At 41.5% G+C, this 10,196-nt stretch overlaps 1 protein-coding gene across 2 annotated transcripts; it reads right to left on the reverse strand.

Annotated features, from left to right (window-relative positions):
- Nucleotides 1-1,039: 1,039 nt before the first annotated feature.
- Nucleotides 1,040-9,330, reverse strand: LOC102415061 (binder of sperm protein homolog 1). 2 transcript variants are annotated; one of them, XM_025268348.3, is made up of 5 exons: nucleotides 9,168-9,330; nucleotides 4,241-4,261; nucleotides 2,936-2,965; nucleotides 2,014-2,145; nucleotides 1,040-1,613 (listed from the first exon to the last, which is right to left on the reverse strand). In XM_025268348.3, exons 1-5 carry the CDS (start codon nucleotides 9,238-9,240, stop codon nucleotides 1,471-1,473), a joined length of 399 nt encoding a protein of 132 aa, XP_025124133.1. In that variant the 5' UTR covers nucleotides 9,241-9,330; the 3' UTR covers nucleotides 1,040-1,470. The 2 variants fall into 2 exon arrangements, with proteins under 2 accessions (XP_025124133.1, XP_025124132.1); XM_025268347.3 differs by having other exon boundaries at nucleotides 9,083-9,277.
- Nucleotides 9,331-10,196: the final 866 nt, after the last annotated feature.

Here is a 10,196-nt window from a genome sequence, read left to right on the forward strand (position 1 = left end):
TGAAAGAAATGAAAGTTTGGCTCTTGACAAGTGAAGGTGAGGGTGACGTGAAGGAAACCCACCAGGTCCTTCTACGTGGTGGGCTTTCTCTCTCTCAACTTTAGGGTCCTCTGTTCTTTCCTCTCAGAGAAGGCGATGGCACCCCGCTCCAGTACTCTCGCCTGGAAAATCTCATGGATGGAGGAGCCTGGTGGGCTACAGTCCAGGGGGTCACTGAGGGTTGGACATGACAGAGTGACTTCACTTTCATTTTTCACTTTCATGCACTGGAGAAGGAAATGGCAGCCCACTCCAGGGTTCTTGCCTGGAGAGTCCCAGGGACGGGGGAGCCTGGTGGGCTGCCATCTATGGGGTCGCACAGAATCGGACACGACTGAAGTGGCTTAGCAACAGCAGCAGCATTCTTTCCTCTACATCCGGTTTCTCTTGAGTCTGAAAATTCAAGTTCTCTGTGATGGAGGAATGTATCTGAAACGACATCCATCCACAGTGGCCACCTGGCTCTATTTAAATGCTTGAGCCATAGTCACTCCATTTTTATTTTTTTTAAATCATTTTATTTATTTATTTTTGGATGGGCTGGGTCTTTGTTGCTGCACGCAGGCTTTCTCTAGTTGTGGCTCCACAGGTTCTGGAGCACAGGCTCGGTAGTTGTGGCACAGGGGCTTGGTTGCTCTGTGGCATGTGGAATCCTCCAGGACCAGGGGTCGAACCAGTGTCCCCTGCATTGGCAGGCAGATTCTTACCCACTGTGCCACTAGGGAAGTCCAAGCCTCATTCTTTTTTTTAATTTTACTATTTATTTATTTGGCCATGTTGGGGCTTAGTTGCAGCGTGCAGAATCTTTAGTTGCAACATGTGGGATCTAGTTCTTTGACCAGGGATGGAACTCGGGCCCCCTGCCTGGGAGTGTGGAGTGTTAGCCACTGGACTGCCAGGGAAGTCTGGCCTCATTCCAACACTTCATCTAGTCAACACCCATGTTTCTACCTTTGGTCCCGTCTCAATTATCACTTATTTTTTCTGTTTAAAAAAGTAATGAATTTTAATACATTTTATTTTTTAGAGCAGTTTTAGGTGCACAGAAAAATTGAGCAGAAGATACAGATATTTTTCATGTAACCTGCACCCCCCTTACAGGAACAGCCTCCCCATAATCAAAATTCCCCAACATCGGTTCTGATCTATGAACCCACATTGGCACATCATTACCACCCAGACACTTTTTTAAAAGTACCCAATTTTACACAATCAGCAAGTTAAAGTGCTGAGGCTAGAGTATATATATCAAAACCTTATAGTCCATAATCAAAATCCCAATGTATTTACAGCCAATCACCTTCAATTCGTATCTCAGAATAAAATTCTTTTAATGAGAGTCTTACATGCTCCTTTCCCAACCAAAATTGTACAGTCTTTCCCATGAGAACAATTAAATGTCTTCATGCCCTCCCCTAAATAAATCTCACCTCAGTCACAGTATTTCCAAACCCTGTCCTTGTTATAATTCCAGGTCAGTGAACACCATGCTTTCCCAAACGAATCCCCGTCCTCGGTACATCCCCAGTAAATGAGGCGTCTGTACCAGAAGGGAAACACACATTTTGCAAAGTCTACAGAGAAGAGAGAAGCAATCAAAATAAGAACTCTTTTTATTATGTACCTTGTCTCTGCCATCACACGCACACACACACACACACACACATACACACACACACGTGTGCATGAACACACGTTCCCACTCCCATCTGCTCTACTCTGTTCTACCATAAGCACATGCAAAACAGTATTGGTGAGGGATTGAGGTTCTGCGGAAAGGTTTCTTTTCACGGTAACATGGTTGAAGCACTCAGATGCTTGGTGCAATGTGGTTTTTCTGACCGTCAGAGAACCATGCATCCCTTATTTCACAATTTAATTGACTGTGAATTCCCTTTGCAGAACCCTCATGTGATCTCACCCACTCCCCCAAGACCAATATCACCACCTTGAATTCCAAGTCAAGACTCTCACCTTCTTCAGAACAGTACTTCCAATATCCTTCGTAAGTTTCATTCAAGGAACACCACTTGTGTTTTACCCTGAACTGGACACAGTCATAGAAGATTCCATCTCTATAGCGGAATGGAAAGAAACACTTGCCCTCTAGAGAAAACAAAGATTCAGGTCATCCCTCTCTGGGACTGTTCACTGAGATGTTACGTTACTTTCCTGCTGCGGGCTGGAAGGGGGTTTGTACTCAGAAGTCAGAATCAGGACCCAATTTTATTGAACAATATCGAGTCATACAATATAGCGGAGCTGTGGGAACTCTACTAATAAAGGTTTTTTGTTTGCTTGTTTGTGGGCATCTATCTATTAAATGATTACCACCACCTCCCACCATATCTCTTTTCTTCATCCTCTTCCACCATCATACACCCTCATCCTCACACACACACACAGGCACGTATACACACAGCTATTTATACTATTATATTTGTGGTTTATTTCCATACTTGATAATGTTAATACGAGGTATTTCTCACCCCCAGCACTATTTTTGTTCATAATATTCCTAATTACTATTGGACTTTTTTTTTCTATATGAACTTTAAAATCAGGTATTTTTCTATTAGATTGGCAGAAATTAAAGAGTAGAAACAGGTAGTGCCAGTGAAATTTCAGAGTGGTTTCTCCATCTTGTTTTTGTTTGTTTTGGTTCTTGGCTGCACCGTGTGGGATCTAAGCTCTCCGACCAGGGATCGAACCCCAGTCACCTGCTTTGCAAGGCAGATTCTTAATCAATGGACCACCAGGGAAGTCCCTATATTACATTTTATGAAAGGAGAAAAAAAGATTATTTTTTAACCAGGAAAATATCCCACTGATTTCCCCATTTTTACAATTTTTCTTTAAAACAGGCTTTTTAGCAGAAGTTTTCTGATCAACTTACCTTTGACTTCTGGAAGATGAGTTACTGTCTCTGAAAAATAAATTTGAAGTTGACATTTATTTCATTATTCTCATGTCTTCCATCCAAGAACATGGCATGATCTTCTACTTTTTTAGGAATGTGGTTTCTGTTCTTCAATATGATAGTATCATTTACTTTATATAAGTCCTGCATAGTTCTTGATGATGTAACCCCAAAACATTTTGTGACATTGATATAAAACAGAATGACTTCATTTTCTGTCAGTGTCCAGTTGGTTCTTACCAGTATAGAGAAAAGCTACTGATTAATGCATTAAAATGTCTATCTTCAATCAGTCATATAGCCTGATTCTCTTTCTAAAACTAGTCATCTACTATCTTCCTAAGGACCGTAAGTATGCAACCATAAAAGAATTTTGCCTGTTATGTTCTGTAGGCTTATAGATTATTTCCTTTTGAAAATAGCACATACATTAGAACCACCTCCTTGCAATGATTTTCATTGATTCTATTTACAATAGACACCTCAGTGGTTTCCTGGTTTTACTTGGAATGACATTAGGATTAAGGATGTTCATTTAGGCATGGTTAATAACAGTAAAGGAAAAGAGAAAAGAATCCAAAAATATCAATCACTAAAGGAATTTTAAAACAAAATACAGCTTTATAATATCATACGGGCATCAGAAAAGATGAGCATATAAATAGATATGGAAACATTTATACTTTGTTTTCAGATGACAAAAGGCATTTTCTGTTTCATTTCATTCTATAAGATGCTATTTTTGCAAAAATAAAATCACATTGTAAAATTATATATAATGAAGATATTTGATGACCTAAAAATATTATCAGTAAAGCATACAGTAAAATTATGATTTCTCTCTTCTTTTTCCTCAACTATTTTTAACATGGAATGTCCTTTATCTTGTACTGCTAACTGCTAACTCACTTCAGTCATGTCTGACTCTGTGCGACCCACAGATGGCTGCCCACCAGGCTCCCCCGTCCCTGGGATTCTCCAGGCAAGAATACTGGAGTGGGTTGCCATTTCCTTCTCCAATGCATGAAAGTGAAAAGTGAAGTTGCTCAGTCATGTCCGACCCTCAGCGACCCCATGGACTGCAGCCTTCCAGGCTCCTCCATCCATGGGATTTTCCAAGCAAGACTACTGGAGTGGGTTGCCATTGCCTTCTCCATATCTTATACACAAACACATAATATAGCAGTTTCATGAAAAATATGATTTCTTACCAGGAAAAGAAGTACAGTATTCAATTGCTTCACATTTTATTGCAAAATTTTAAAAGACTTTTCAACTCACCCATAGTTGGTGAATATTTATCTGAAAGACACAATTTTAAATAAATTTTCATTTCACTAGATTTAGCCTTTAAAATAAAATAAAAATAAAATACTTCACCAAATTATTCTAGTAAAAATAATATTTTAAAGGTAAAAATTCAATGTTTACTTCCAGTGGTGTTATTGTGGGTGACTTCTAATTTTTCCTTTTGCTTTAACTGTACTTTCCAAATATTGTGAGTGAATAAGGCACAATTAATGTTATTTTTAAAACAAAGAAATTCAACAGGCAAAAGTAAATGATTTACTTTTTCCACCTTCCCTACAAAATAAATCACACAATAATAGGAAAAAATGTATTTTATCATCTCACCATTATTTCTTGTTTTGTTTTATCCTATTTCTTTTCAGTACTGTCTGCAAAGTACAATTTGAAGCAACCATTTACTTAACTGTCTTAAAATGAGGTCCAATTAGTTTTAGTGTCTATTAAAAAAGGATCTTTTCATCAATTTCACAGGTTTGTTGTGAGGATTAAATCAAAAACATATGTTTGGGGCTCTGCCCAGTAGAGAGCAGTTAGCAAGCACTTTGGATATGGTACAATTGTACTGCAATGGTAAGGCTTTCTCTTATTACAACAATCCTGATTATTTTCTACTATCAAGTGGAAGACTTATTCAAGCTTGCGATGTGATGTGCTTAGTCGCTTCATTCGCGTCTGACTCTTTGCGACCCCATGGACTGCAGCAGGCCAGGTTTTCACGTCCATCCATGTGGTGATGCCATCCAACCATCTCATCCTCTGTCGTCCCCTTCTCCTCCTGTCTTCAGTCCTTCCCAGCATCAGGGTCTTTTCCAATGAGTCAGTTCTTCACATCAGGTGGCCAAAGTATTGGAGCTTCAGATTCAACATTAGTCCTTCCAATGAATATTCAGGGTTGATTTCCTTTAGGACTAACTGGTTTGATCTCCTTGCAGTCCAAGGGATTCTCAAGAGTCTTCTGCAACACCACAGTTCAAAAGCATCAATTCTCTGGCACTCAGCTTTCTTTATAGTCCAACTCTCACATCCATACATGACTATTAGAAAAAACATAGTTTTGACTAGATGGACTTTGTCGGCAAAGTGATGTCTCTGCTTTTTAATACGCTGTCTAGGTTGGTCATAGCTTTTCTTCCAAGGAGCAAGTGTCTTTTCATTTCATGGCTGCAGTCACCATCTGCAGTGATTTTGGAGCCCAAGAAAACAAAGTCAGTCACTGTTTCCAACCACAGTACCTCAGATTTTCTTCTATAAAATGAGGACCAAAACTTTACCTACCCCAGGGGACTGTTAAGGGGGCGGCAGAAGGTGAGATGGTTGGATGGCATCATTGACTCCCTGGACATGAGTCTGAGCAAACTCCCGGAGATAGTGAAGGACAGGGGAGCCTGGTGGGCCTCAGTCCATGGGGTTGCAAAGAATGGGACATGACTGAGCGACTGAACAACAGGAGACTGTTAGGAGGAACAGATTATTACGCATATAAAGTACTTAGAATAGTGCCTGAAACAAAGAACTTAATAACTTGTAACTGCTATTGTTACCAAGAATGTTATAACTGCTGAAATATTATCACCATCATCATCATCACCATCCTTTCATCACAACTTTCATCAGTAATAAGATTCAAGCCAGCGTACAAGATATTGGGTTGGCCAAAAGATTTCATTTCAGGATTTTGCATAGTATCTTATGGGAAAACCCCAGCAGACTTTTGCGGCCAACCCAATACTTGTTTCACAGCATCACCTGTGCTATATAAAAGTATAAGGTGAGCCTCCCTGCTTAATGCTAGAAATGTTTTCTTCCACTCACACAGAAGGGAGGGCATTAGACGGTTCTTTGGAGTACGTGGAAATGCTTGCCCGACACAAAGATTTTAAATATTTTTAAAAGGAAACCTGACCTGATCACAACAGCAAAGAATTGTGCAGCATTCGTGGTAGGAATGCAAAATAGTACAGCCCCTAAGAAGTTTCTCAAAAGATTCAAAGTAGAATTGCCATAGGATCCAGTAACCCCACATCTGGGTATTTATCTGAAAGAACTGAAGCCGGGATCTTGAAGAGATCTGCACTGGCATATCATATCATTGCAGCCAAGACATGGAAGCAACCTAAGTGTCCATCGATGATGAATGGACAAAGATGCGATTTATAAACACAGCAGAATATTTTTCAGCCTTAAAAGGAAGGAAATCCAGCCATGGGCAAAGATATGGATGAACCTGGAGGGCATATTATGCCAAGAGAAATAAACCAGACCTAGGAGGAAAAGCACGGCATGATTCCACTTTATATGAAGCATCTAAACCAGTCAAACTCATTCTGTGAATGTTGTCACTAATGTTTACTCGCAAATTTATATTCAACTCTTTTGTGACCCCGTGGACTGTAGCCACCCACCCTGGAGATGGAAATGGCACCTCACTCCAGTATTCTTGCCTGGAAAACTCCATGGACAGAGGAGCTTGGTGGGCTATTGTCTGTGGGATTGCAAAGAGTCAGACACGCCTGAGCGACTAACACTTTGCTGAAGTTTAACTGTTAGTGTTAGCCCCTGGGCAGTCCAACCCCACAGGAGACAGAAATGCTAACAGGCAACAGATGACAATCCCAGAACTCTGGGTTCACATGGCATGTCAGGGTCTGCCTGCCTGGACAGTCCTTCCTGCAAGTGACCCCACTGTCATGGGATCCCTGAGTACTCCTCAAAGCTTGTTCTAGTGGAGAAATTATGTTTTGTGCATGGCAAATTTCTCACCCTGGAACAAGATCAATCGGATGAGCCTTCTGTGAAGTCTGGCCAGGTCGGTCACATGTCCAACTTCAGGACAGGCAGACAGGTGATTTAGATTGTTGGTGTTGTTGGTCAGTCATGTCCAGCTCTTTGCAACCCCATGGACTGTAGCCTGCCAGGCTCCTCTGTCTATGGGGTCCTCCAGGCAAGAATACTGGAGTGGGTTGCCATTTCCTTCTCTAGGGGAATTTTCCCAGCCCAGGGGTTGAACCCACGTTTCCTGCATTTGGCAGAAGAATTCTGTACCATGAGCCACCAGGGAAGCCCAGGCGATTATAGCGCTTACAGTCTTCCTTCTAGCCCGTGAACTCCTGGAGTGGAGGTACTCCTGTCATTTAATCTCTGCTTCCTGTGCTCCTGAAAAACTGAAAGTGTTAGCTGCTCAGTCGTGTCCGACTCTTTGCCACTCTGTGGACTGTAGCCCACCAGGCTCCTCTGTCCATGTAATTTTCCAGGCAAGAATACTGGAGTGGGCAGCCATTCTCTTCTCCAGGGGATCTTCCCAACTCAGGGATTGAACCTGGGTCTCCTGCTTTGCAGGCAGATTCTTTATGATACAGGATCCAAAACCTACTATCTCATGGCTCCTAAGATGCTAAAATACTTGGCTTTTCATGTTTGAACGTTTCCAATATCAGAATGCCCTCTTACACCTGCTGGCATCTTATCATCAGCAGATCAGGTTGCTATGGAGATGTGCCTGCATTGAAGATGAAGGTATTCAAGAAGTCAGCGTCAAAACGAGTACTTGGGATGTCTGTGGCTCAAAAGAGAAATCCCCAGAGGCAAGAACAGGCTTTCTTAACCTCTGGGTTACAAGAGGAGACAGAGGCAGTGAATAAGCAACAGTTTCAAAGACTCAAAGTAGATCACCACTACCTACTTGTTAAGACCAGCTCACTGCCCAGGACCAATGAGTTTTAATTGTTTTATGTGTTGTTTCAAGAAATGCTGCCATCACTGAGATTCTGCGCAGCCAAAAGATAATGTTATATGGAAAAATATGACTTTAATAATTCAGAAGGCCAGACACAAGTGGAGAAATTTTAGGAACATCTTAACTAGCTTCTCTCATGTATAATTTCCTTCTTATGGATGTACAAAAGTGACATCTTGTAAAAAAAAAAACCTATGTATAAGCAACAGTGTTGTTTTTCAACAAGTGTAAAAAAATCTAACTGATAAGGTAGTAGTAGTCATAGTTATACCAAGAGCATCTTTTCCTTTTTTAAAAAATTTTTAATCAATACTATGTTTGATTTGTCTTTCCATGCAAAGATGACCTGAAGAATACTTGAAAATAGTTGGTGCAAGATCATCATTTTTTGCCATTCCATAAAAAAGTTGTTTTGACAACTCTATGTAAGTCTCTTCAGACATGTAAGAAATGCACCCCTAATGAAATCCCTTCTTCTATTGTCACTTTATAGCAGTTGAAGGCAACATGATTTTGGTAAAAAGAATGAAATAGTCTTTCCAAAAATTAGTTCCATTTTCAAAAACCTCTCCATAAGGCATTTGAAATATATTAGCATGGGAATTTCCTGGTGGACCAGTGATTAGAACTCCGTGTTTTCACTGCCAAGGGCCCCGGGAACTAAGATTTCACAAGCCTCACTGTGTAGCCAAAGCCCCCACCCAACCCCCCAAAAATCAAGACAAAAGTACACAAACAAAATATATTAGCATGAAAGAAGACACGTGGTCATCAAGGAACATGACTTTTGTCAACAAAATTTTCTAATTCACATTCCTGCTCTTTGTTGAATCATCTTATTTAAAAAAAAAAAACAAAACCCAGGGCTTCCCTGGTGGTCCAGTGGTTAAGACTCCATGCTGCCAATGCAAAGGTCATGGGTTCAATGCCTGGTCAGGGAACTAAGATTCCACATGCCAAAAGAATTTTTTTTTTAATTAAAAAAAAAAAGTTTCAGTGGATTGTGTCTATTTTATTAAAAAAAAAATACAGAGTATTTTCTTCTTTCTGAGGGAACATGAGATAAAGATGGCCCTTACCCTTCCTGGCGTCTCTGATTTGATTACACATGGCAGGAGAGGTTTTCAAACGTCCAACCCCAGGTACTGTCACATCGCTCCTCACCTCCATGTTGGAGACCGGCCACGCTGTGGAGCCAGTTGACTGAGACCAACAGAAGCCCCATGGGCAGTGCCATGCTCCTCCCTCCAAGGAGCAGTGGTCCACCAGGAGTGGACCCTCCGGAGTTTATAGACACAACGCCTGTCTCCTCCCCGTCCCCTCCCCTTTGTCCCTCCTCCTCTTTCTTCTTCTTCTGTTTTTCCATCAACCCCAGTCCCCTCCTTCCCCTTTCCTCTTCTTCTCACCTGCCTTCTCTGCCTTCACCTCCTCCTCTTTCTTCACCTGCCTCTTCTCTCTCTCCTGGCCCCAAAGCCAGACCTCCTCCTTTTTAATAGGAAGATACACACACACACACACACACACACACAAATAATAAGCTGGCGTTCAATAAGACAAGGATTAGAAGTCATCACAAGGAATTTCCAATTGTTTCCATGACAACAAGGATCACGGGAGCAGTCAGAGATTCATCCAAGTCTTGGACCTTACCAGTCTTTGAAAGCCAGGGCTGAAGAATCCCCTGCAGGATGCCAGAGAGGCTGCCTGGGGAATCAGGTTTGCGTCACGAATACAAACATCTCAGTGTACACTCCGTGAACCTTCAGTGTGAGCCACTGTTTTCTCGTGGCCCTTAATAATCTAGCTAATGTGTTACAGGTGACCTCGCAGTTCTGGGAACGAGCAATGCACCATTTATGGTCACTTACATCCCACAATTCTGAGAAGTAAGGTTAATTGGTCAGTCATGCAGCGAGCAGTACAAACTTGGACTCGGTTATAGTAATTGTTGCTTTCTCTTCTCGTTCGTAAAAAAACCAAACTACTGGCAGCGTTAGTGGTAAAGAATCTGCCTGCTAATGCAGGAGATGCAAAACACTCGGGTTTGATCCCTGGGTCGGAAAGATCCCCATGACTAGGAAATGGCAACTCACTCCAATATTCTTGCCTGGAAAATTCCATGGACAGAGGAGCCTGGCGGCTACAGTCCATGGGGTTGCAAAGCGTCGGACACAACTGAGGGCATGTGCACGC

This window comes from Bubalus bubalis, chromosome 18 (assembly GCF_019923935.1).
Source record: "Bubalus bubalis isolate 160015118507 breed Murrah chromosome 18, NDDB_SH_1, whole genome shotgun sequence".
NCBI lineage: Eukaryota > Metazoa > Chordata > Mammalia > Artiodactyla > Bovidae > Bubalus > Bubalus bubalis.

Coding starts and splice junctions, on each gene's coding strand:
- LOC102415061 (XM_025268347.3), bottom strand. CDS start 9,173: ATGGAGGTGAGGAGCGATGTGACAGTACCTGGGGTTGGACGTTTGAAA. Junction 2,146..2,935: donor TCATCTTCCAGAAGTCAAAG/GTAAGTTGATCA, acceptor TGTTTTCTCTAG/AGGGCAAGTGTTTCTTTCCA. Junction 1,614..2,013: donor GAAGTACTGTTCTGAAGAAG/GTGAGAGTCTTG, acceptor TCTTCTCTGTAG/ACTTTGCAAAATGTGTGTTT.